This window comes from Hyperoodon ampullatus, assembly GCF_949752795.1.
Source record: "Hyperoodon ampullatus genome assembly, chromosome: 1".
NCBI lineage: Eukaryota > Metazoa > Chordata > Mammalia > Artiodactyla > Ziphiidae > Hyperoodon > Hyperoodon ampullatus.
The window spans coordinates 220,102,765-220,129,464 of NC_136914.1; the positions used below are offsets into that span (position 1 = coordinate 220,102,765).

At 47.1% G+C, this 26,700-nt stretch overlaps 1 protein-coding gene across 1 annotated transcript in view; it reads left to right on the plus strand.

The window, feature by feature from the left end:
- TACC2 (transforming acidic coiled-coil containing protein 2) overlaps nt 1-26,700 on the plus strand; it is a gene marked incomplete at its 5' end in the record, with an annotated part of 174,509 nt that overhangs the window by 13,760 nt on the left and 134,049 nt on the right. The window contains 2 exons of the mRNA XM_079706374.1: nt 15,358-20,661; nt 21,231-21,344. Of these exons, the coding sequence (XP_079562500.1) occupies nt 15,358-20,661; nt 21,231-21,344 (5,418 nt within the window). The remainder of the gene's footprint in view (nt 1-15,357; nt 20,662-21,230; nt 21,345-26,700) is intronic.

A 26,700-nucleotide genomic window follows, 5' to 3' on the forward strand; every position in this document is an offset into this window, starting at 1 on the left:
GGCGGTGCCAAGGACCTGAGAGAGGAATGAATGTAGTGTGTTAGAGAAACAGGCGGAGACTGATGAGCGAGCGAGAGGTGGGCAGGGGCCAGATCAGCCAGACTAGGGCCTTGAGGGCTGGCCATGGTGAGACACCCAGATTTAGGTGACGTGAACCGATATGTGTTTCAACAGGACCTCTCTGGTTGCTGTATGGAGAATGCAAGGGAGCAAGACTGGAGGCCAGGAAGTCAGAGGAGAGGTCACTGCAGGTCCCTGAAAGAGGAAGGGGTGCCTGGAACTAGGGCAGGGATTCCCAGCCTTGTTTTCATTGTCTTCCTTTCCCTGCCCTCCCACGGGAACCTTTGTAGATATTTTATTCCAAACTGCCTTCCCCTCCCCAAGAAATTTCAGTACCATAGATATAGTGCATATGTTTATGTATTGTGGTCTTTGGAGGGCCACAAACCATTGTAATATCTATGCTTTTCCTTTTCTGCCTCCTGAGAGCCAATTTTCACCCCTCTGGGGCTGATACTGGCCCACTGATGATGCAAGGACTAAGGTGATAACGGTGGAGATGGAGAAACATATGCAGCTTTGAATATTTTGGATATTTTGGAGCTAGAGATGCCAGAACTTGCGGATGGATGGGATTTAGAAGGAGGGAGAGAAGAATCAAGGATGGCTCCCAAAGTCTGGGCTTGAGCAGCTGGGTAAAGGGGGCCATTTGCTGAGATATGAAAAACTGGCCTGAACAGGTCTATCTGCTGAGTTCCATAAGTCACAGACCCAGTGTCCAGGAGGATATCCTGTTGCTACCAGGTACCAATCTGGCAAGATAGCATGGTGACCATCACAAACCCTGTCTCAAACTGGGGGAAACGTAGGATGGCCCGCCATCTTTGAAAGAAAAGCAGGGTTCTCCTTTGTGCTTCAGGGATAGCTCATTTCCTGCTATATACCTGTGATATTGTGATTTATAATAAGGAACGTATATTTGGTCTTCATCCCAGTCCTGGCACTGAGCTCCTAAAACCTTGGGAATCTCCTAAGTGATGAGAGAAATAAAGGTGTCTTTTGTTATGCTAATGACGTGACTTTTGGAAAGCACTTAAAAATGGGGGCTGGTTGCCGGGGGAACCAACCCTGTGATTGGAGGGTTGGAACTTTCAGTGTTACCTTCCTGACCTCTGGGGGTGGGGGTGTGTGGAAAGGGGCTGGAGGTTGAATTGATCACCAGTGGCCACTGATTTTAATCAGTCATGCCTATGTAATGAAGCCTCCTTAAAACCCCACAAAGACAGGATTCAGAGGGCCTCTGAGGTGGTGGACACATGGATTCAAAGCGAGTGGGAAGCTCAGAGGGCATGGAGGCCCCTCACTCTCTCCCTATACCTTGCTTTATGCACGTCCTCCATTGAGTTATATCCTTTTGTAATAAACTGGGGATCTAGAAGTAAAATGTTTCTCTGAGTTCTGTGAACCACTCTAGCAAATTAATTAAACCTGAGGAGGGGGTCATGGGAACCTCTGATTTATAGCCAGTTGGTCAGAAGCTCAGGTAACAATCCGGACTTATTGGGGTGGCGGGAGCAGTCCTGTGGGACGGAGCCCTTAGCCTGTGTGGTCTGATGCTATGTAATGTACCTCCAGGTCGTGTCAGAATGGAGCTGAATTGTAGGACTCCGAGCTAGTGTTGGAGAACTGCTTGTTGGTGTGGGGAAAAAAATACCCACACATCAGAATTTCTGGTGCAGAATCTTAACACCCAACACCTTAAACACCTGAATTTCCTTGGAGGAGGGATAGGTTTCTTAGCCCATTTAACAAACATGGACCCACAGCTCACCACAGGGCAAGCTCTGGGCTTGAGGCCAGAGGTACAAAGATGAACAGGACATGTTGGTCCAGTTGTAGAGAAAGACATGTAGATGAATAATTCTAGAAGAAGCTAAATGCTATAGGCAGACTCGCTGAGGAAAGAAGGAGCATCCTCCAGAAGAGATGGCCTTGCAGCTGGGGCTTCAAAACTGAGTAGAAGTAGGGGATTGTGGGGAAAGAAGGTGGTCCCAGGCAGATGGAAGAGGTATAATTATTATAAATTTGTAGGAAACAGAATTTAGGACGGACTAGACTTACTAGCCTCTTAAATTTCAGAACTTCTTTAAATGTGGAAAATAGGAGATGTAGCACATTCATTAAACTCAACCTCTTGGATCTTTCAAAACTACAAACTTAGAACAAAAAATCCTTGGTGTTTGGGTAGGGAACACCTAAGGAAGGTAGAAAAACGGTTTGAAAAAAAAGAAATAGTGGGCTCCAAATGAAAGGTAAGGATGTTTCTTATACCTTGCCTCCCATGGTCATTTTCTTTTCTTTTTTTAGTTTATAAAGGTACTGACTTTTTAAAAAATATATTTTTATTTTTATTTTATTTTTTGTTGAAGTGTAGTTTATTTACAATGTTGTGTTAGTTTCAGGTTAGTTTCTGAGTCAGCAAAGTGACTCAGAACATATATATATATTCAGAATATATATATTCTTTTTCAGATTCTTTTCCCTTATCAGTTATTTTCAAACTAAGTCCACTGCATGCTGGGCATTGGACTCAGGGCTGAAACACATACCTCATCCAGCAGCTCTGTGTGGATGAATGCAGATGACCTGAGGGGCTATATAAGGAAACTGAGGTTCTGGGAGGTTAAGGAACCAGCCCCAGGTCACACAGACAAAACGTAGCATGGTGAGGACTAGAATCCAACTTGGTTTGATGCCATCCAAAGCCCAGGCCCGTAGGCATTACGCTGAGTTCTTACAGGTGCCTGCAAAGATTTGCCTTGTGGTCTCCATAATTAGAAAGCAAACCCCAGTCTGTTTTCAAAGTTTAATTTCCCTACAAAGAAGGTCAGTTCTCAGACCCAGAAAAAAGCAAAGGCAAAAGATCTGATCGGTTTTAAGAGCAGTGGCCGGGGCCAGCGCTTCATGACTGGGCCCCATGTTTCCTAAGCAGTAGATGCTGTTTCTTCCAAACAAAGTTTTGTGAAGTCCGGGTTCTATTCACAGGCTCCTGCCAAGGCAGGGTGTGTCAGGCAGGGCTGGTTGCAGCTTCCACCAGCCTGTCCTGCTTCTCACTCACTATTTATCTCTGGCAGGAAGTAAACACGGAGAGAAGAGTGGGAGGGAGGGAGAAAAGGAGGAGCTCCCTGACTTTTGACACTGGCTGGAAAAGAAGGTCATGTGCTGAATTAGGTGTGTGTCTGCTTTCTGCTCATCTGGTTTCAACAGAACCTTTAAGAAGCAGAGAAGCGGAGCATTGTTCCATTCAGAGACAGTACTTGGAAAATAGAGAAAAGTAGAAAGTAGAGGGGGAAAACGTCACTGATACTCCCACCATCTACAGACAACTGTTTTTAAAATAGTAGTGTGTTTCCCTCAGACTTTTCTATTTTTTCTAGTTCTTTATTGATTGTGATAGCTCTGTGCATATATACATATATTTATATATATTTAAATACAAAAAACATTTAAATAACTTATTTGTACAAATATAATATATTTAAATAATTAATGAACTATTTTTAGAGTGGTTTTACAGAAAAACTTAGTACAGAGAGCTCCCAAAATCTCTCCCTCCTCTGTACAGTAGTTTCCCCTATTATTAAGATTTTGCATTAGTGTGGTACATTCGTTACAATTAATGTACCAATATCGATACATTCTTAACTAAAGTCTATACTTTACATTAAGGTTCACTCATCGTATTATACATTCTATGGGTCTGAAAAATGCATAATGTCATGTATCCACCATTACAAGATCATACAGCATAGTTTCACTGCCTTAAAAATCTCCCGTGTTCCACCTATTCATCCCTCCCTCCTTCTCTCCAGGGGCAACCATGTGTCTTTTAACTGTCTTCATAGTTTTCTTTTTTTCTATTACCTTTTTAAAATTGGTATAAAATACGTACCATAAGCTTATACATCTGAGCTTGTTGAATGTTTACATGCCTATACCCCTGTGTAATCATGCCCAGATCTATTTCCATTACCCCAGAACATTCTCTCACGTCACTTCCCAGTCCATACCTCTGCCCAAGAATAACAACTATTCTGACTTCTACCGCCACTGATTAGTCTTGCCAGTTCTTGAATTTCATATAAATGGTATTGAACGGTAGGTATACTTTGGTATTTGGTTTCTTTTAATCAACACTGCTACTTGTTTTTTTAAAATTATTTTTTATTGGGTTTAAAAAGGCAAAGCGTACAATTTACCATCTTAACCAATTTTAAGTACAGTTCAGTGGTGTTAAGTATCACACATTGTTGTGTAACCAGTGTTTCTATAGTTTCTTAAGGTAGAAGTTGAGGTCATTTATTTGAGTCCTTCTTTTTTAATATAGGTATTTTAGGGCATTAAAAGTCACTCTAAATGTTGCTTTAATTGCATCTGACACATTTTGATATTTGTGTTTTCATTTTCATTTTGTTCAAATACTTTCTAATTATCCATTTAATTTGTTCTTTGACTCACAGGCTATTTAGAAGTGTATTATTTAATTTCCAAATAGTTGAGGATTTTCCAGATATCTTTCTCTTATTGATTTCTAATTTAATTCTATTGTAGCCAGATAACGCCCTCTGAATAATTTAATATTTTAAAATTTATTGAGTTTTTTTAATGTGTAGAATATGGTCTGTCTTATAAATGTTTCATTTGCAATTGAAAAGAATGCAATTCTGCCACTATCGAATAGTGTTTAATAAATGTCAATTAGGTCAGGTTGGTTGATAGTGTAGTTCCAGTCTTCTATATCTGTACTGATTTTCTATCTACTTGTTGAATAAATTATTGAGAAAAGGGTATGGAACTATTAGGTTATAATTGTAGATTTGTCCACTTCTGCTTTTATCAGTTTTTGTGTTTTATATATATATATTTAAAAATTTATTTATTTTATTTATTTATTTTTGGCTGAGTTGGGTCTTCATTGCTGCGCGGGGGCTTTCTCTAGTTGCGGCGAGAGGGGGCTATTCTTCATTGCAGTGCACAGGCTTCTCATTACGGTGGCTTCTCTTGTGGAGCACGGGCTCTAGGCACCTGGGCTTCAGTAGTTGTGGCATGAGGGCTCAGTAGTTGTGGCTCGCAAGCTCTAGAGCACAGGCTCAGTAGTTGTGGCACACGGGCTTAGTTGCTCCACGGCATGTGGGATCTTCCCAGACCAGGGCTCAAACCCGCGGCCCCTGCGTTGGCAGGCAGATTCTTAACTGCACCACTAGGCAAGTCCCTGAAAAAAAACTTCATTTCATCTGTGTTTTAGAGAGATATTTTCACTGTGCAAAGAGTCCTTAGTTGGACAGTTTTTTTTTTCTTTTATTGCTTTAAAGATATCCCACTCTATTCTAGCTTGCATTGTTTCCAAAATCTGATGTCATCCTTAAGTTTGTTCTTCTGTCTTTTTTTTCCTCCAGCTGATTTTAATGTTTTTTATTTTTTCACTGGTTTTAAGCAATTTGGTTATGATATGCCTTGGTGTAAGTTTCTTCTTGTTTCCTGCGCTAGAAGTTAGATTCTTGGATTTGTGGGTTTACAGTTTGCATCATAGTTGGAAATTTTGCAACCATTATTTCTTCAACTGTTTTTTTTTTAATGTCTCTGCCCCCTTTGGGGACCCTGACTACACATACATTCAGCTGCTTGAAGTTGTCTGACAGCTCACTGATGATCTGTTCTTTCTTTTTTTAAGTCTTTTTCTCTTTGTGTTTCATTTTAGGGAGTTTCTACTGCTATGTCTTCAAGTTCACTAATCTTTTTCTCTGTAATGACTAATCTGTTATTAATCCCTCCCAGTGTGTTTTTCACTTCAGGCATTGTAGTTTTCATCTCTAGAAGTTTGATTTGGTCTTTTTTATACCTTCCATGTCTGTACTTACCATGCTCAATCCTTCATCTAGCCTCCTGAGCATATGGAATACAGTTATTTACTTTTTTAAAAGTCCTTGTGTACTAATTCTGTTATCTGCACAATTTCTGGGTTGACTTTGATTAATTGAGTTTTCTTTTCAGTCTGGGTCTATTTTCCTGCTTCTTTGAATGCCAGGCACTGTGGACTTTAAGCTTTCAGATTCTGGATATTTTTGTATTCCTATAAATATTCTTGAACTTTGCTCTGGGATGCAGTCATTTGGATTAGCTTAATCCTTTTGGGTTTTGCTTTTAAGGTGAGACCAGAGCAGTGTTTAGTCTAGGGTTAATTTTCTCCACTACTGAGGTAACACCCTTCTTAGTACTCTAACAGACGTCCCATGAATTATGAGGTTTTCCACTCTGGTTGGTAGGAATGGGAACTATTCCCAGCCCTGTATTAGCTTTAAGGATTCTTCCCTATAAGCTTTTCAGGTGGTCTGTACCTAGTCCCATGTGGTTTCCGTACATATATGTGCCGATCAGTGTTTTGTACAACTCCAAGTTCTCTCTTTGCCCAGCTTTCACTTCTTGGTGCTCTGCCTTGGGAACTTTACATGCCTTGGTCACCACCCCGCCAGCACCCAGCTCCATCTCCTTAAGTCAGGGAGACTATCTGGCTCCAGCTGGGTTCCCCCACCCTGGGCCACTTTCTCCAGGCCTTAAGCTGGGGCAAGAGCAGGGCTTACTCTGTTACGTTCCATCTCCAGGGATCACTGCCCTTCATTTCCCACATCTCCTGTAGAAGCCAATCCCCCATCAGCCCAACCTCCTGTTAGTTAATAATTCTTTATATGAAATTTTCCAACCCTGGCTCCCTGAAAACTTTGAAAAACCACCATATCAAATTTTTTTCTTTAAATGGAAATGCAGCAAAAAAACACCTGGCATTTATTTTGGGAGAGGTGGGGAGACCCTTCTAGAAAAAAAATTATAGTAAGAGAGAGGATGCTAGGGGCAAGAGTTGTTTCTCTTTTCTCTTCAAGAGCAGCTTGTATCACAGCCACTTGCTGTCTCTTGTGTCCTTTTACAGCCTCAAATGCCAACTTTGACAGCAGTTAATCTTCCCAAATGCGTCACTGCAGCTGTGTTACAGCTGGGAAAGAGACTAGGATGGTCTTTATGTCTTTGACATTGAACCAGCTTGGCCACCACTAATGTTGACTCATCACCACCACCCACACCACCATGTAGACCGGTGGGATCACAGAGAGACAGATCTCAGCAAAATGGATCATCCCTGAGGCTTGCTCTAACAAGAAACACTTAGTCACATTTTTGAGCTCAGTCTCACGTAGGTGATATTGGTAACATCTTCTTTTTCAGAGAGTGGCCCAAATTCACTGAAAGATTTTTCAGTCATCAAGGGAAAATTCCAGTGTGTTCTCTGTTTTGCACTTTGTTGACTAAGGGAGGAAAATTATTCTAATATATGTTAGAAGTCTTATCAAGAAGGAATATAACAAAAACATGTTTCCCACTATTTCTTGTCCAAAATACCCTTGTGGTGTCAAAATAAAATAAAAACACCCCCATAATCCGAGCACATGGGCAAAACTGTCATTTGCATTTTTCCATGGATGACTAGTGGGATTTAACTTACAATTCAGGAAATCTTCATATTCTCAGTTAAACATTCTACCCAATTCCTTTTTTTTCTCATATTTATTTTAATTTATTTATTTAGCCTGCACTGTGTCTTAGTTGCAGCACACAAGATACTTTAGTTGTGGCATGCGTGCGGGATCTAGTTCCCCAACCTGAGAGTGAACCTAGGAGTATTGGGAGTGCGCAGTCTCACCCACTGGACCTCCAGGGAAGCCCCTCTACCCAACTCCTTGATTTGTGCTTATTAGAATTTTAAAAATCTTTATTGTGAGTAAAAGCAGATGCCTCTAGAAAACAAATTTATGGTTACCAAAGAGGATACTGGGGGACGGGGATGGTGGATAAATTAGGAATTTGGGGTTAACGTATACACACTACTATACATAAAGTAAGAAAATGACAAGGACCTACTGTATATCACAGGGAAATCTACTCAGTATCTTATAATAACCTATAATGGAAAAGAATCTGAAAATGAATATATATAAATGTAAAAAACCAACCAACCAAACAAACAAACAAAAAAACTACCTGTATACAACATTAAAGACATTTGATTATTTATTATGAATAACATTTATGGAAATCTCACTTTGTGATCACATCTTACTTATCTTCTTCAATAAATATCTTATTAGATTAAAAACAGACAAACAAACAGGAAACCCAGATGCCTCCTCTAATGGGATTGTAGTTTTATTTTTGGTAATTGATCATTAAGAAACATCCAAATGATCAAAAGTAATTATTATGCCAGAAATGCATTTAAATGAATTTCTGTTTTCTTGTGATAATATCTACATACATTTGAAGTACAGTGACAGACAGACAGAGGAGGAGACACGGAGTTCATTCCAGCTACAGGGAAGGCTGGGGGGTCACACTCCAAGCCCAGCACTGAGGCTGGGAACCACACAGTTTGGTCAACACCCACATGAGGGCTGCTGAAAAAAATTGGTTAGAGGACAGTTTTTGAATTCTCTTTGGAATTCAGTTGCCTGTGCCCTCCCCTCATTATGCTGGTTAATGAAGTCTCATGAGTGGACCAACACCTTGACCTTGAAATCAAATAAAAGTTCATGTGGCAAAGTACAGGCTGAATACTAAGGATGCTTTGGTGTTTTATTCAGCCCCCAATACACACACCCCATTTTCCCCAATAACTCTTTAGAACCTACTAATAATTTTCTTTCCTTTGTTGCGTGGATTGCTTAAGCATTGTGGTCTTTCTTTTTTCTAATGCAGAATGAGCACAGAAAAGAGTTAACACTGGATTTAAAATACTAAGCTGTCTGACAGGGCTACCAAGGTCAGCAGGCTCACTGGCATCCATATAGGGAGCATTGTTCGGACAAGTTAAGACTGTGAGTGTGGATTGGACCTAATCTGCTTGGACCACACAGAAGTTTCTGAGGAGGTGCCTTTCTCCGTGAAATACCATGTTATAGTTGTTAAAGCATGGTGGTTGTCATATCCTTATTAACTTGAGAGTCTTTGCTCTGCACAGATCACTCACCATGTAAATTCCTTCTCTGAAGGTTCTGGAATGGTGATCTATCTCACAGTGCGGGAGTCAACCTAAGTGAGCAGTTATGGCGTCCGTTAAAAAAAAAAGTATATATATATATATATACACACACACACACACACTTTTTTTTTTTTTTTTTTTTTACGGTACGCGGGCTTCTCACTACTGTGGCCTCTCCCACTGGGGAGCACAAGCTCCGGACGCGGAGGCCCAGCGGCCACGGCTTACGGACCCAGCCGCTCCGCGGAACGCTCCCGGACCGGGACACGAACCCGCGTCCCCTGCATCCGCAGGCGGACTCTCAACCACTGCGCCACCGCGGAAGTCCCGTAGGTTAGGTTTTCTTTGGGGCAAAATGAGGACGACAGCCCGGGAGCCAGCCTCTCAGAGAGCTCCGAGGAGCTGCTCCGAAGAGGTGGGGGAAGGTCAGTGTTACATATGATTTCAGTGAAGGGGGTGCGTGCAGTCAAGCACACGTCTCAGCAGAAGGCCGCTGCTGGGCACGAGGAGCAGATGTCTCTGTTCATGATCTTAGTGCTTTTCTAGATCTGAGGAGATGCAGGACATGGGCTCATAAAACCTCCTCCTGAAAATCTCTCTCTGAAGCCCTGTTCTGCCAGTTTTCCCCAGAGCACAGAGGGCCTCATTCCTGATCTCCGCCCTGAACTCCTCTCAGGGGGTGTTGAAGGTCAGTGGTCGCAGCAGATTCTGAATCAATTGTGAAGGAGATGGCCGGAGTCAGAGAGGGAGAAGGAAGCCAGCTTGATCACTGGCGAGGCTAGACTGGAGGAAGAGCCAACCAGGGGCTCGGCATATTGTGCCCGGAATCAACTCCCACCGGCGCCAGGCTGTGTGCGAGGGCAGGCTGCCCTGAAGGGCGGGGAGGGCTGGCCCCAGCGAGCTCGCTACATGCAGGCAGCGGGGAGAGGGGCTGCACCGTGGGTGAGCTCATCTCAGTGACCTTGAGCACCTTAACTCCCACCCATGGGAAGACTGGACCTACGGGGGGGCTGCCTTCCCCATCTAACCAATCAGAGAAGCCTCACTTCCTGGGGCGACGACCCGAAGGGAGTGGAGAATAAGGCAGAAGTGTCAGGCTTCTCTGAGAACTCAGAAGTGTCAGAAAAGCCCCTGATGTGTGGGCCACGGCGTGACGCAGAAGCCAAGGAGCACCCACAGCCCCCGTGTCCCTCACCCCAGCCCCAGCCGGTAGCCGTGCTCGAGGACAGGTGGTCCCCAGGGTCTGTGGTCTAACTTGCTGGATCTCCCTCGGCCCCATGCTTTCCTTTTCCAGAAACTGCAGCAGGTGCAAAATGAGTAACGGACGATGTTCTGTGGGGACACCTTATCATCTTTTGAATTAGGCTAACTTATGAAAATTACAAATCATTCGCAGACTTCTGTGCTTTATAATTAATAACAAATCACTTGCAGTGTACCCCCTAACTTATCAGACCCACCAGTGCGCAAAGGGACATGTGGTTGAGTAGTGCTGCCTTAACCTCATTTCTTTGGCAGAGGTATTTAAACAAACGTACTTTGCCTTTCCTGGGCCTCAAGTTTCCTCATTCCTATAAAATGAGAGGTTTGGACTAATCACTAGAGTGCTCTGATTGTATGGATGAAAAGAACTTTCCTAATCTTCAAGTCAAACAAGCAGGATTTGGGAGCATTTCTGCATATTTAGAATCCTTGATTTGCGTTTAGCTGTATTTGTCCATCCATCCATCCATCCATCCATCCATCCATCCATCCATCCATCCATCCACTCATGCATTCATATATTCAATGTTTGCAGTATGCCAAGCACTGAGATACAATATTGAAAAGAGGCAAGACCCAGACTCCATTATACTCCAGTGGGAGAAATGGTCATCCTTTTTGATGGCAGCTGTGACTAGTGCCCTCACTATGTAGTGCTGTAGAAGGAGATCTGATCCCAGAGGCCCGTCCAGGGAGGTTTCATCGAAAAGTGAAGATTGGGGCTGAGATATGCAGGGAGGACTAGGAGGGCTCCAGCTCCAGGAAAATGCACGGATGGGGAGCTCTGTGTGGGATGAAGCCGGAAAGGTAGGCTGGGGGCACAGCCAATTGCAGAGTGAAGCTACCACCGGAGAGTCTTCCCAGGAGGGTGACAGGGTCAGGCTTTCACTTCTAAGCCATTGCTCTGGCTGCAGCCTGGAGAACAGAATGCAGGGGCCAGAGTGGGTGGGAGAAGAGGCTGCTGCATTGGTCCAGGAGAGGCGAGGCCAGCAAGTACAGGGAAGCAGAAGACAGCAGGGTCCTGGAGCCAGGCGGGGCTTGATCTTGCTTTGCCATGGGAGCTCCGCGTGTGACCCGGGTCTGGTCTTGAACCTCTCTGGGAATATTTCTTCATTTGTGCAGTGGGGAGCATCCACTCTGCCTGGCTACTGTGTGGATTAAATGTAATCATAGCTGAAGTGCTTAGCACAGTCAGTGGCGACTCTCCATCTTGACGATTTTGCTTTATGGTTTTGCTGGTTCCCTTAAAGCCTGGTAGTGCAGGGGCATGCTTGTTTTTCCCTCCACCAGCCTCCTTCCTCTTTTTAAGCATTCCTACTTGGCTTGAGTGTGTGTCTTCAGAGCTATTCATTTAGGAACCCATCTGGATGTGATTGTCTCCAGCTAGGGTGGTGGGGAGGACATTTTCTGCATCTCCATCCTCTGCTTAGACCTTTGCTGCAGCAAATCACCCCTCCTCCCAGGTCTCTGAGCCCCATGCCTCTCGCTTTGTTGGCTGGGGACGTCTGGTCTGTACCGGGGAGGCTGTGCCCTCCCCTCCTCAATTCAAAGGCTGTGCCCACTTTGGGCTGAAAGCCTTCCATTGAGAACACGCTGCCCAGCCCACAAGAGCTTGCCTTTGGATTCTGAGCTGAACCTCCATCCTACACATTGTGATTCAATCTTGAAGCACAAAAGGACATTATGGAAGCTTCCATTAAAGCAGAGCCCTCACAGATGAGTTCTTAGAATTTTTCCTGCCCTTGGGCAAATCTGCTCTTGGTGAGTGGCTTTAATCTGGTTTTAAAAATTGGCTTCTGATGGGCAATCACAGAGATTGCTGGTGCCCAGCTTAGGCAAAATAAACCAAGGCTGGGTCCTTATTTTGAATGGAGTCGTATGCTCACACTCTGGGAGATGTGTTCCTTGTTGCTGTCTCCAAAGACCTGCAGCTTTTCAGGTGCCCAAATTGAGTGAATTTGTCATCTCGTCCCCAGATGGTCCTGACTTCAGGCAGCCTGAAGGGAAGCCACACACTCTCCTGAGCTAGCAGCTGCTTTCAGAGACAGGACAACAAAGCTGCTTTGTTTGTTTTGTTACCAGCGCAGAGGGGCTGTGTTCTGCACTTCTTGAAAAAGCAAACATAAATAGGAGCACTTCATTTATGAATTACACACCATTGATCTCATTAGCTACTAAACCTTTTACACCCTAGTTAAAGATTGGGACACAATTCAGTGTAAAGTGTTTATTAAAAGGAAAATGGCCAGATTCAAGAGTGCAGAGTTGCTGGTTCTGGAACAATCCATTGATTTCCAGAAATGCTGCTCTGCAGAGGCCAGGCCAAGGCCCGTTACCTGCACACCTGGTGGTTTCACACGTGTCAGTCAGCATGGGGCCAGGGCTCTCCATGGGCACGTCCGTCCTCATGGCCATGTGAGGATTAGAGGGATTCACATAACTTACCCTCTGAGTTTTCTCTTCTTTGCTTTTGTCAGCCTTGCTTTGGGTCTGAAAATGCTAATCTGCTTGAGATAGTAGCCAACTCTCTCTCTTGGGTCCATCTGAAATATTTTCAATGTCATATGTGCAGGAACAAGCATTAAATCAGGACAACTAGTGTGGTGACATGTGTACACACCTCCTTCAAGGATGTCATGTACATTTCATAGGTGAAGGGCTTGGCGAGAGGCTGGAATGGAGCCAGGTAAAGAGCCTTTTGCCCTCTGTCTCAGTTTGTTCAGCCTGCTATAAAAATACCATAGACTGGATGGCTTAACGACAGACATTTATTTCTTGTGGTTCTGGAGGCTGGAAATCTAACATCAAGGTGCCAGCAGATTCCATGTCTGGTGAGGGTCCATTTTCGAGTTCACAGATGGACGCCTCCTCTCTGCGTCCTTACAAGGCAGAAGGGGCAAGGAAACTCTCTCGGGTCTCTTCTATAAGGGCACTAATCCCTTTATGGGGGCTCCATCTTCATGACTTAATCACCTCCCAAAGACCCCATCTCCTAATACCATCACCTTGGGGATTAGTTTTCAACATTTGAATTTTGGGGACACAAACAATGTCCCCCTCCATGGAAGTTTTTATTTTTGGAGGCAGCATAGAGTGAATAAGAAGATTATGGCCCAACAGATTCAAGCTTAACCTCTCTGTTCTCAGGGTTCTTGTCTGCAAAATGGCAGTGATAATATCCATCTTGCATGGCTATTTGTAGGGCTAAATGAGATAATCCATGTAAAGCACTGATGTCCAATAAATTTCATCCATTATTATTTTCCCAGCTTTTCATTTTGGAAATTTTGAAACATTAAAAATGTTGAAAGGATAGTACAATAAATGCCCAATATACCTATTGTATTAGTCTGTTCACACTGCCATAAGAGAAGACCACAGACTGGGTGGCTTCAATGACAGAAATTTATTTTTTCAGTTAGGGAATTCCAAGTTTAGGGGGCTAGAGGGTTGGTTTCCGGTGAGACCTTTCTTCTTGGCTTGCACATGGCACCTTCTTGCTGCATCTGCTCATGGCCTTCTTGTCTATGTGAGCGACTCCTGGTGTCCCTTCCCCTTCTTATAAGGACTTCAGTCTTACTGGATTAGGACCTCCCTCTTATGACCTCACTTAACCGTAATTAACCTCCTTAAAGGCCCCGTGTCCAAATACAGTCACATTATAGATGAGGACTTCAACATATGGATTTTTAGAGGGACACAATTCAGTCTATAACACATATTTCTAAATTTGAACAGAAATGTACTTCATCTTCCCACTATATGCATCTCTCATAAACGAATGTATATGCGTTGCCCTGCATGGAAAGACTGGATTTTGGTAGTGGACATGTAGAATAGAATCTTTCCTCTGGTCGTATCCAAAACACTGTGGGTCTATGAATATGTGAATATGTGTGTATGTAATAGTTACAAGAAGATGGCATAAACTTTCCTCCCTGTAATAATTTCAAAGAACATGGTAAAAGCCTTAGAAAAACCATACTTCTGTTAACTTTGCCTTGAGCAATTTCTTTTGATACTGAAAGATATATGATCATAAAAGTATATAGAATCACAGCTATGTAAAAATAACAAAAATTGCACCCCCTAAAGAGTTGTGTAGGAAAAAAAGGAAATTCACTAGAACACTTCAGGTGGCAAGCATTTTTTCTACATTTTCAAACTTTTGTATTGGCTGTATATTGCTTTTAAATTTAAAAAATACACCTAATTAAAACTATATAGAATTGAGAAACACAGTCTAAATATGGCATGTGATAAGCTATTTTACAATAACTGGATAGTTGATGATCTATAGCAAGTCCATAACTCTAAGCCACATTCCCCCAAGTTTCCTGCATGTTCATAGTTTTTCTTTACACACTGTACAGCAAAGTAAGTTCAAGCTGAGACACATATGGGTATGAAGGTAATTCAGCTCCCAGGAATTTTATATGTAGGTCATATGCAGAAATTCCACAGCTGAATAGAATTGATTTTGGGATTATGCCTCACAGTACCACCCACTGAATGTAAAGAATCAAGTTAACTTTTGGTCACGAATAGCTCTTTATTTCAAAGCTTGGCTTTGCCCATTTTTGCCTTTCTCCTGAACATCTAAGGATCCGCAGAAGTGTTCAGGACCTCTTTGTAAACTACACAGAGCTCATCCAAATTCTCTGTCATGGTTTATATTTATTTAAAATGTTCTGAGTTTCCTGCATTGTAGACAATTATGAATTAGTTTCCCTATTTCCCGGTTCACAACTGACCAGCATGGAAAGCCTCAGATTGAATGTTTGAGGTTTTCTGCACTAAGTTTTGCAGAGAGTGAGGGCACATGTCATGGTTACAGGAGGGGTGGGATTGGGGGGGTGTCTCTTCACGGAGAGGAACGAGATGCATGAGGATGGTGTGCATTGTGGCCTTTGGTGGGGAGAGGTGTGGAGTGATTCTGCCTGGGCTGTGGCTCTGTCCTTGGCATCCATGAGAACTGATAAAACAATAAATGTTTTCATTGTTGGCAGCGTCGGGCACGGAGGTTCCTGCTCCACTTCTGAAGGTGCTGCCAGCCGGTATCCCTGCATCACGTCCCCAGAGGTGACTGAGCCAAGGAAGCACCCACGGGAAGCCAGGAGCCAAGAAGATTCTCCACTGCCCAGCCCACCGGAGCCCTGGGAGCAAGGGAGTCCCTTGGCCTCCGTGCCCTTTGCCAAGGGCGCCCCGGAAGGTGGCTTGGCAAGCCCAGCAGCGGAACCTGAAGATTGTCCCCTGGCTCAGCACCCCCAGAGGGAACCTTCCCCAAATGCCCCAGGATACGCCCCAGCAGCCTTTGTCCCTGGGATGGACAGCTCTACTCAGCGCAGGGTGGTTGCAGTCGCCCCCAGCGCCAGAAGAGAGACAGGACCGAGGGAAGAAGAATGGCAGAAACTGTCTTCCTCCAGCTCCATTGACCAGTTGCCGGGGATTTCAGCAGCTGCTCCTCGAGAGCCGATGGAGGTGCAGCTGTGTGGAGAGGATGGCTGGCCTCGTGGTTTTGAGTCCCAAGGGAAAGAGGCTGCAGGTGGCTTTCCCCTGCCAGAGTTTGGGCGGGGAGCCCCCATGGCCCCTGCTGCAGCCCAACCAGGCCAAGAGAGCTCAGCCAGCCTGGAAGAGTCCCCCGCAAAACCCGAGAACCTGAGCCCGCAAGATCCAGCCCCTAAATGCCAAGCGGAGGGGCCGCCTCAGGACGTCACCGATGACTCGGGAGTGCTCAGGGCCTGCCCTCCCAGCGGGAGTGCTCCAGGGGTGACCCAAGTAGCCGAAGCGAAGGTTGCTGCCCAGGAAAGCTGCCCGCGGCAAGTGGGAGCGCATCCGCCGCCCACAGAGCTGCCCTGGGAGTCGCTGGGTCCTGCCCTGGCCCCGGGGGCCAAGGCCTCTTGGGAGGAGACTCTGGATGCCCCTGATGCTCGGGGTCATTCGCAGACAGGGAGGCATGGAGCCGAGCCCCGTCAGGCCGTCTGTGTGACGGCAGGTGGCCAGCCCGAGGGGGGCCTGCTTGTGAGCCCCGAGCCTGCCCCACACGCAGCGACGGAGGAAACGGACCCAGCTTCAAGCCTCACTTCACGGCCAGCTGCTCGGGCCTCTGCTGCTGCAGAACAGCCCAGAGAGATGGTTTCCGGTGCTGAGAGGCCTGTTCTTACAGATCTGGCTAAAGGGCGGGCAGAAGCGGGGTTGGCAGGACAGGAGAAGCACGCATCGGACCTCGGAGCAGAGGGAGCGGGTCCAGACGGCGGCCCCGGAGAGGTTCCTGTTCCTTCACCCCCGGAGGAGAGGGAAGCGCTCTGGAAAAGGGAGCAAAGCCACGAGCTCCAGCAAGGGCTCCTGCCTCTTTCCCCTCCCGATGCATCAGTGGAAAGTGCCAGAAGGTCACTGGGGCCAAAGGATGAAGCCAAAGCCCCTGAAGGTCCAGCTGTGGCTAAGGAAAGCAGACTACCTGGGGCCGACCCTAGAGGACAGGAAGCAGCCCCAGAGCCACCTGAGGGTGCAGATCCTGGGACCCTTCAGGGAGAGCACCCCGAAGCCTGTGGCTGCAAGCCTGACCCCAAGGGGGAAAAGGATGAGCTTTCACAGCTAACTGGCGATGTGGCGGGCAACAGCCTTCCCAGCGTGGCCTCAGCACAGCCGCTCAAAAAGGAGGCCCCCGGGCACGTGGACAGGCCCGGCTCTCCATCAGAAGATGCAGTTTGGAGCTCGGCGCCCTACGGGATGATGGAAGAAACCCAAGTGGTCCATGCATCTGCTTCACTGCAGCAGCTCCACGAGCAGGATCCCATCCCACCCTCTGGGCTGGATGGAGCCGGTAAACACGTTTTTCCCGAGGGAGCTGTCTGGCAGGGGCCAGGACTGCAGACCAAGTATCCTGACACCTTTCAGGATGTGGGGGGATTGGGAAGAATGGACCCTCTTCCTGCTTTAGAATCAGAGAAATCGGATTTCCTGTCAACTCCTGCTACAGAGGTCGTCCCCAAAGCCCAGGAGGCGGAGGGCAAATCTGAAATAAAGACGAGGAGCCACCCATCCCCGCAGAAGCCCGGCAGCTATGATGGGGAGGGCTTGCTGACATCACCGCACGCCCATGGGCTGGGGCGTGATGCAGCTGGACAGGAAGTCCACACCGATGGGCTACCTCCTGCTGAGGAGGAGAACTTGGCAGTGGACCGTGGGCTCACGGCCCTCAGCCTGGAGCAAGATCAGCAGGAAAACCTGTCCTGCCCGGGGGACAGTGGGATACGAGTAGCTGCATCTGAGAGGCCCTCACTGTATTCTGAGAACCGTCTCCAGCAGTCCCAAATGGACCCAGAAGCATCCATCTCTGAAACGCTCAGGGAGAAGTCCCAACAGTGCGAAAGCGAGAAAGAGACTTACCCAGGTGATGCAGAGTTTAAGAACCTGGGTGCAGATTCTCCCCAAATCCACATACCTATGGAACCTCGGGAAGATGTGAGCTTGCCCACTCATGGAGCAAAGGAACAGGCTTCTGAATCAGAACTTCAAAGTGAGCTCCCCAAGGGCAGTCTGTCTGATGCTCCAAGTTCAGCTCCCGGGCACACAGTTCCGGAGAATCGTACGACAGAGCAGTCGGAGTTGTCAGCACCAAAGAGACCGGAGTTGCCTGCACTAGGGGGGAATGGGCAAGAGCGAGAAGGCAGTGGCAGTCAGCTGTCCGGGGGCCCACCTCCTGCAGTAGACACCTTACAAGACTCTTCTCTTGCACGTAGCTTGAGCAGAAAGGAAAGTTGCTGTGCTGGACAGGGGCCAAACAAGTCCCAGCAGGAGCTGGTTGATGGGCGGAAAGCTGGCAGCCAGCATGAAGAGGCATGTCTCGGGGATGCAGGCATTTCGGAAGCAGCTGACGCTTGGCCCCCGCTCCAGGACTTGGGGAAGACAGAGAAGGCAAGTGGGAACACAGTGGGGGCCCCGCCTTGTCGGCCTGATTCAGTAGCTCTCCTGAAGGCAGCTCTCTGCCCACCAGCTCCAGCACCTGCCGGCTCCAGAGTCACACCCACCCAGGAGGCCCCAGAGAGAGAGGCCGGTGATGAAACCCAGGAGGACAGGCGGCAATCGGGGTTAGCCCCCCAGAAGGAAATGGAACGTCCCACTGCCACGGATGCAGAGGCCCAAAAGCTTCTTGAAAGTTTCCCATCAGCCGAGGATGAAGGTGCGTGTGGTGGCACTCCTGAGATTGGTGGGAATGCCGACGGAGGAGACCTGGGGACACAGCGGGCTCCGGGGGAGCCAGGAGAAGCTGCTCGGAGTGCTGGCTTCCTGCCAACACAGCAGTGCCCCTCCCCTGGGGAGGAAGCTTCTACCTGTGCCCTAGGTGAGCCCTGCCAAGCTGAGCAGCCCTCCGCCAGCTGCCAGGATGCCTTGCTGCCAGCCAGAGAGCTGGGTGGGATTCCCAGGAGCGTGCTGGATATTTCTGCAGCCCAGGCTGTCCCTGACCCAAAGAGGCTCCTGTCGTCCAGGCCACCAGAAGAGGCTGCCCCTGACACTCCTTACCTGCATATGGAGGGTGCTGCCAGGAAAGGAGCAGGAGACAGTGGCGTGAAAGCTGTTTCACCTCAAGGCCTCAGAGCTCCTGGTGAAAGCGCTTGTCCCACACGGGAGCCCCTGCTTGTCTGGGAAGACGCCTCCTCCACGACGGTACCGTGTGGCTCCCCTGCCTCCCTCTGGCAACCAGGAGCTGCAGGTGAGGAAGTCTCTGCCGTGCCAGCCAGCAGCGGAAGCCCCCAAGCTGGGACCTTTGAGGGACCTGCGGACTCCGTGCCCTACCTGGACAGGGTGCCACTTCTGGCCAAGGGAAAGCAGACCACAGAGGAACAGAAAGGGTCAGGAACTCCCGGGGCAAGTGCCAAGCCCAGTGAACTTTCAGCAGACCTTGCCGGTGAGGAGAGCACGGCAGGTGATGCAGCAAGGGAGAGAGAGCGCAGTGGGGAGAGGATGGTAGACCCTTCCAAGGACCCCAGGAAGGGAGCATCAGCTGGTGTAGACGCAGGCTCCAGGCAGACCAGTATGATCGCTGGGCTCCCTGACTTCAGGGAGCACATCACCAAGATCTTTGAGAAGTCTGTACTTGGAGCCCTGACCGCCGATCGGCCCCAGAGCACACTGGGAGAAAAGGCAGGAGCTGGGAAGAGTGTGATGGGCAAGGACCTCGCCACGCCAAGCCCAGAGAAGCTTCCAGATGGGACTCAAGGAGTGGCCATCGCCCCTCTCCCCACCACTTCTGCCGGACTCTGGATACAGTCAAAGGAGAAGAGGCAAGAGCTGACTGTAGAGGCTGAGATTTCTTGTCTGGGTCCCCAGGATCCAGCTCCGGAAAAGCTGCCGGGGCCGGCACGGCCAGCTGCAGAGCAGAGCCTGCCAGGTGCCAGTGTGGGGAAGGAAATGAGTGGGCCTCCACAGATGCTGACAGAAAGCAAGAAGCCAGAGGGGGCTGGGGAAGGCTGGCCGGAGCTTGAGAGCCAGGCCCACTCACAGCAAGAAAGCGGCCAGCCGGAATCAGCTTCGGGTCTGTCTTCACAGGTGACTTCTCCAGAGATTCCCAATGCTGACTTGCAGGTGGCTCCCCAGAGCCATGGAGAAGGGGACACAGTTCAAGACGACAGAATTCCTTCTGGAAAACAGCACCAGGAAACATCTAGCCGAGACAGTCGACCCAGAGAAGATAGTGGCCAGGGCTTTTCTCACCCAGGGGCTCTGGGTGACATGTCAGTGTCCACCTCTGCCCAGGGAGCATCATCTCCCCATGGGGGTATTCCGATTGTGGCCGAGGCCATCAGTGAGGCCTGTAACCCAGACACACTTAGGGGTGAGAGGAGGCATGGAGGTGCTGCTGGGATCTCAGAAACACAGAACACCCTGGGCACCCAGAGCACCCTGGAGCCACCAGCTGGGGAAGTGGCGGATACTCCCCTGGAGCCCGGCTTGGGAGCAGAAGCTGCTAGGGAAGCAGAGGGTGACGTCACTTTGAGCACAGCTGAGGCCGGGGCACGTGTGTCTGCCCACCTGCCTGAAGCAGGTGCTACGAGAATGTTCTCTGGTGTGGCTTGTGCCTCGGCTCTGCCAGGAAGCCGTGGGGACCCCGGCTGCTGTGAAGCGGCTCTGAGGATGGAGGCTGCAGCCGCCCCGAGCGGGGACAGCCCGGCCGGGCACCCGCAGGCTGAGGGGCAGCCCGGGCCTGAGCCCCCCGCTCCTGCTGGGGAAGGGAAGGTGCGTGTCTACTCACCTGCAGAACCTGACGAGATTCGGGACCTGGAGCTGCATCCAGAAGCGCTCGACGCCGAGAGGTACTTACAAGAATACATTCCTATGGGAATAGGGGGTCAGCCTCAAAACTGGTTCCCAATTGGTTTTAAAAAGTCAGTCAAAGAGATGGGTGGTTTGAAGAAGGTGAATTTTCCATATCTAATTGTTTAAATTTACCTGCTCACAATCTCTGGATGTGCTGTGATTCTGAAAAATGTGAGAAGTGGTTTGGAGGCATGGGAGCTGTCTGTTTAATGTGTCTTATTCCTTGTCTTGTGTTCTTTTAATTCTTCTAACTGAAACTGTTCGCAAAGCCTGAAATGTTTACAGGCTGGCAGTGCACTATAAGGTCATAGGTTATGGTCAATCAGAAGTTTTTCTGGAGTCCAAATACATCTGCTTTTGAATCTGGATTTATTTATGCAGAGTTATGCAGAGAGACCTAAATGGTCCCAAAGCATCTCAAAGCCACTTGCTGCCTGAAGCTAATTTTTTCTAGAGATTTTGGTGAAGTAGACACTTAAAGCTTTAATTGGGAAATGGGCTTTTCAATAGGACATGGAGAAAAATACCTTTTTAAATATTTATTGCTTCTTTTACCTTATCCCAGAAAAAGCGCTGGGTCCAGCCCATCCACCTTACCTTTGGTTCCTGAGAAGGATGCTCCGAATGTCATGGATGAGGTCATTTCAGACGAGACCAGAAGTGCGGGAGGAGCAGAAAGGTCAGTGAAAAGGTAGCAGCCTTTGGAGAACCATGGTATGTGCCTTTGGCAGAGACATGCTGGATGTTTTGCAAAGGAGGGTACTGCTAATACATGAGTCTTTATCTAAGAAAGAAACACCTAGTCACTCCCGTTCTTTATACAGGTAAAGCAGTGCCTAAGATAACTACGAGCTCCATTGCTGTAAAAGGAATTGAGTGAGTTGCTTTCACATCTGAGCTTATCTTTGTTTTCCTTAACAGCTTTATTGAGATGTAATTCACAAAGCATATAATTTGCTCATTTCAGGTGTACAATTCAGTGGCTTTTAATATACTCACAGAGTTGTGCAATTATCCCTACAGTCAATTTTAGAACATGGTCATCCCCCCTCCCAAAGAAACCCTGCGGCCCCTTAGACAGCACACCTCATGTCTCCCAACCACCTGAGCCCGACACCTCCTAATCTCGTTCATTACCTTTTGAGGCAAATGGGCTCAACTTTGTTTTAATCTCAAGCAGGAATGTCTAATCACCAGCAGCAGTCACACCCCTCTAAAGATTAGAGGGGGACAAATGATAGATGCAACTGTGAATCCCAGACCTTCACACTTTGCAGCGTACCTGCCTGTTCTTTTCCTAAGTGAACTGCCACCCTGTTGTGCACAGCAGCTGCTGGGAAACTTCATCCTTTGGGGGAGAGGGAGATACTGTGGCAAAGACACATTCTGACCAAGCTGTGCAGCATCCTTCGATCTCTGGCTATTCCAGAGCTCTCCATGGGTATGTGTGTGTGTATGTGTATGTGTGTGCAGGCACACACGTGTGTGAGCGGGGCGGGGTTGGACTTTAAACTAGTACCTGTGGCTGGCCAGTGTAGCCTACCAAACAGCTGCAGTCATTTTGTAAATGATTTGTTGCATATTCTGCACATGCTGAAAGAAGGCATGATCACCTGTTTTTCGAGTCTGAGCACTTCCACCGACACCCAGCTGCCTTTCCTGCCCTTCAAGGGCGACTCTCATAACTCTGGGCCAATGAGATACGGACGCTGCTGCCGAGACAGATGCAGTTTTAATCTGCATTGGACACTTGTCTCCACTTCTGACTTAGCACAAAATTCCCTGCAGCCCCTGCTCGTATGTATTTTTGACATTCCCAGTTAAAGTGTAGGAAAAAATGTCTAACTGGAAAGTCCTCCCCTCCCCTCCCCATAAATGTCATATTAGCTCCTTCTTCAGTCCCTGGATGTTTTATCACCTTCTTGGAGAACAAGAAGATCTCAGGACCGGGCATACGGTAGTAGTTCAATAAGTATTTCATGGCTCTTTGTTTTAATCACTTTAAATTTTAAAATTATAATTTCTAAATTCATATAAGAAAATTCGTAAGGTATAGAAAAGTATAAAGAAAAAGAGAAGAATCCACAACCACACCAACTAACGATGACTAGTGTTTATTATGTTAGTGTCGCTTCATCCACTGTTTCTTCCTGTTTAAATTCTGAGTCCTTTTTTTCTGCTGCCATCAGAACTCTTTGCAAACATAAATCTTAGTGGCTGAAGTTGTGTGATTTATCACAGTTTACAGAGCAGTAGACATTTACATTATAATGGGTGTTCTGTGCACTTGGCTCTTGTTGCGGATTTGTCCGGTGGTAGACTTTTAGATTCTTGAGTTGTGCTGTCCAATTTGGCGGCCACTGGTCACATGTGAATGGAGGTGTGCTGTAAGGGTAAAACACACCCCTGAGGTTGAAGATTTAGTGTGAAGAAAGGAACACAGGGAATTCCCTGGTGGTCCAGCGCTTAGGACTCTGCGCTTTGAACTCGGATCTCACAAGCCGTGCAGTGCGGCCAAAAAAAAAGAATACAAAATACATCGTTAATAATTTTTATATTGTTATTATGTTAAAATGATAATATTTAGGATGTACTTGGTTAGAATATGTTACTGAAATTAATTTCCCATTTTTTTCTTGTTTTTAATGCGGCTATCAACCTTTTAAAATTACCTATGTAGCTTTTGCATTCCGGGCTTGCATTTGTGGCCCGTGGTCTACTTCTATTTAGATCACTGGGCTCCAGAACCTGCTTTGCCCTGGTCCTTGAAGGAAATGAGGATGGGAAAGGGCTGACCTTTCCTGTGCTTTGGGTTCTTAGGAAAAAGGGCTGCCACTCTCCCATTGGCTGAGGATTTCCAGAAAGAATTCTGAATGGACCCTCCCCTGCAGCTTGCCAGGTGGGATGACCTCTGTCTCCCCTCCCTCGAGGGGAATTACAGGGGCAGCAGCACCTGACTAAATGGACCCCAACAGATTCCACTTTATTCTTCGTAGACAGTCGAAGGCCTCTGGAAGGTATAGACCAGCTCTGTCCAATAGAAATAGAACATAACATAGCACAGGGAGATCAGCTCGGTGCTTTGTGACCACCTAGAGGGGTGGGGTAGGGAGGGTGGGAGGGAGGCGCAAGAGGGAGGGGATATGGGGATATATGTTTATGTATAGCTGAGTCACTTTGTTATGCAGCAGAAACTAACACACCATTGTAAAACAATTATACTCCAATAAAGATGTTAAAAAAAAAAGAAATAGAACGTAAGCCATAAATGTAATCCTAAATTTTCTAGTAGCCACATTCAAAACTAAATAGAAACAGGTAAAATTAATTTCAATAATACATTTTATGTAACCCAATATAACACAAATATTATCATTTCAACATGCAATCAATATATAAATTATTAAGCTGATATCCTACATTCTTGCTTTCATATGAAGTCTTTGCAAGCTGGGCTGTATTTTGTACCCACAGTGCATCTCAGTTTGGACCGGCCACACTCCAAGCCCTCAACAGTTCCACAGGGTGAGTAGCTGCCCTCTGGAACACCCCAGCTCCTCACAGAGCTCTCACAGCTATCGAATGATCCAGAAGGCCAAGCCTTCCCACTGTGACCCTCATCTCTCAGCCCAGCAACTTCATTCCTACTTTAACACAAAAGTAGGGAATGCTTCTTTGCCCTGGGGGTAGGCTCAGTAGCTCTGGTGGACCTTTCGCCAGGAGGGAGCTGTGCCGTGGACCTGGGCAGGCCTCAGACAAAGTCCAGCCAAGGTCAGAGGTGCGCGTCCTGGGAACAGGGGGTGTTGCACGTGAAGGTGAATTTTGGCAGCCGTCTGGGGGAGGTTGGGTGGCCACACTGAGGCAGACACTGCCAGGAGCTAGGGTGGTGGTGAAGTTTGGGTTCACACCCAGCTGTGCACCTTACAGGTTACATACCTAGCCTCGGTTTGCCAATCTGTAGAATGGGGAGGTCACAACTATACTTGCCTCACTGAGTTGCAGTGAGGGCTGAGATAACTGACCAAATGCAATTCCAGTGCATTCCAGCCCCTGGCAGGGGTTAGGTTTCCTATTACAGTTCTGTGGGACGGGCTTTTCTCCTGCAGTGAACTGAGTGGTAACTGTTCGTCTTCTTGAGGTTGAGGTTCCAGCCTGGCCATCTTTCTTTTCCAGGGCTGACTTCCTTGTCTGCTAAAATGTCTTCATGGCTGAAGAGAGCGAACTCTTTCTTACCCCCTACTGTGTAGCCCACAACGATCTGCTTCAAGTTAAAAAATTTTGAGATCTTGTTTTATTGTAAAACTTTATGTGAATCTTTTATTGTGTACCATATTGTATTGTATTTCCACATAAAAATAATGCTTTGAGTTGCCACGAGAAGAGCAAAGCAAGTCAAAACCATATTTTCCACTCTCTTGGTTATCAGGTGATGTGCTTCTGTTGAATATATTGAATTTTGAGATTCTGCTCACTTGAATGGGGCTGATACCACAGATCAGATTCAATATCTAAGAAATGTCTCTTTTCTGTCTTGGTGACAGGGTAGTTTAATAACCCAATCTCATATCCAGGTAGATGCCGGGGAGCACATATATTTTGCTGCTTAATTTCCCATCTTTTGATGTCAAATTGGCCCTGCTGATGGATGTGCTGTGGGTATCTTCTGGCTTTGCTCACCTCCACCCAAGGGGTACATGTACACCCAACTCCAAGAAATAGGAGTCTGTTGACAGACGGCTTGGCTGTGGATTTCTATATACAGCGACTGTCTTCAGTGGATGGAAAGTCTAGAATTTGGCATTTTGCTTTCACACCACTGGTGGTCAGATGTGTAGTTCTGAATCCATTGTGGACATCACCAAGCTTGTTTTTGCTGAATATTTATTTATAAATTTATTTATTTTATTTATTTATTTTTGGCTGCGTTGGGTCTTCGTTGCTGCATGTGGGCTTTCTCTAGTTGCAGCGAGCGGGGGCTACTCTTCGTTGTGGTGTGCGGGCTTCTTACTGCAGCGGCTTCTCTTGTAGCGGAGCACGGGCTCTAGGCACGCGGGCTTCAGTAGTTGTGGCTCGCGGGCTCTAGAGCACAGGCTCAGTAGTTGTGGTGCACGGGCTTAGTTGCTCCGCGGCATGTGGGATCTTCCCAGACCAGGGCTCGAACCTGTGTCCCCTGCATTGGCAGGCAGATTCTAAACCACTGCGCCACGAGGGAAGCCCTGAATATTTATTTAAAGGGAATCTCTTTTTTTTTCCATTTGGGGAAATGGTTGGAAAGGTATCATTTTCAATTACTCGTGCCTTCGAGAGAATTAAATTATTCCCAGGTGCTTTGGGTCTGTGCGTACACCTAGGCTAACCCACGAAGGGCTGTTGGGCTGAGGCGTTGAGGGGGAGAAGGAGGAAGCAGCGAGGGGCAGCCGGCATCTTGTCCAGGAAGCCGGCATCTTGTCCAGGAAGCCCCGGCTGGATCTAAAGGCAGGGCTGGAGCGACTTCCTCCTCCACTGGGTCTGTTTCTTCCTTCTCTCTCCTCCTCCTTCTACAATTACCAGCTGTGACACCATGTTTTTGAGTTTCAGAATAAGGTGTTGAGGAGGGCTACAGCTGTATAAATTAAGGAAAAGAAAAGAAGCTACCAAGCCTAGGTCTCTTAGCAGATAAAGCCAGGATGACATATCTCCGTCCCCACCTCCATCCTTCTGGGTTTGATTTTTAGATTACATTGCTTGGATTATTTTAAACTTCCTTTTGAGAAGTATTGGGCTATTACAGGGCTATTACAGAGCTACAATGCTGACACTTCTTTCCCTCGGAGCAATTTTCTTCCCAAAAGGGAGACAATGGAGTACGATGAAGGGTTTCTATCCCAAAGACCTCTTACTGGCTGTGTGATGCCGTGGAGAAGCTGCTTAACTTTTCAATCCTGTTTCCATATCTATAAAATGGGAAAAATAAGACTTCCCTGTTAGGGTTGGAATTAAGATTAAAATGGAATGTTTCCAAAGCCACCTAGTATAATGCCTGATATATGGTAAGT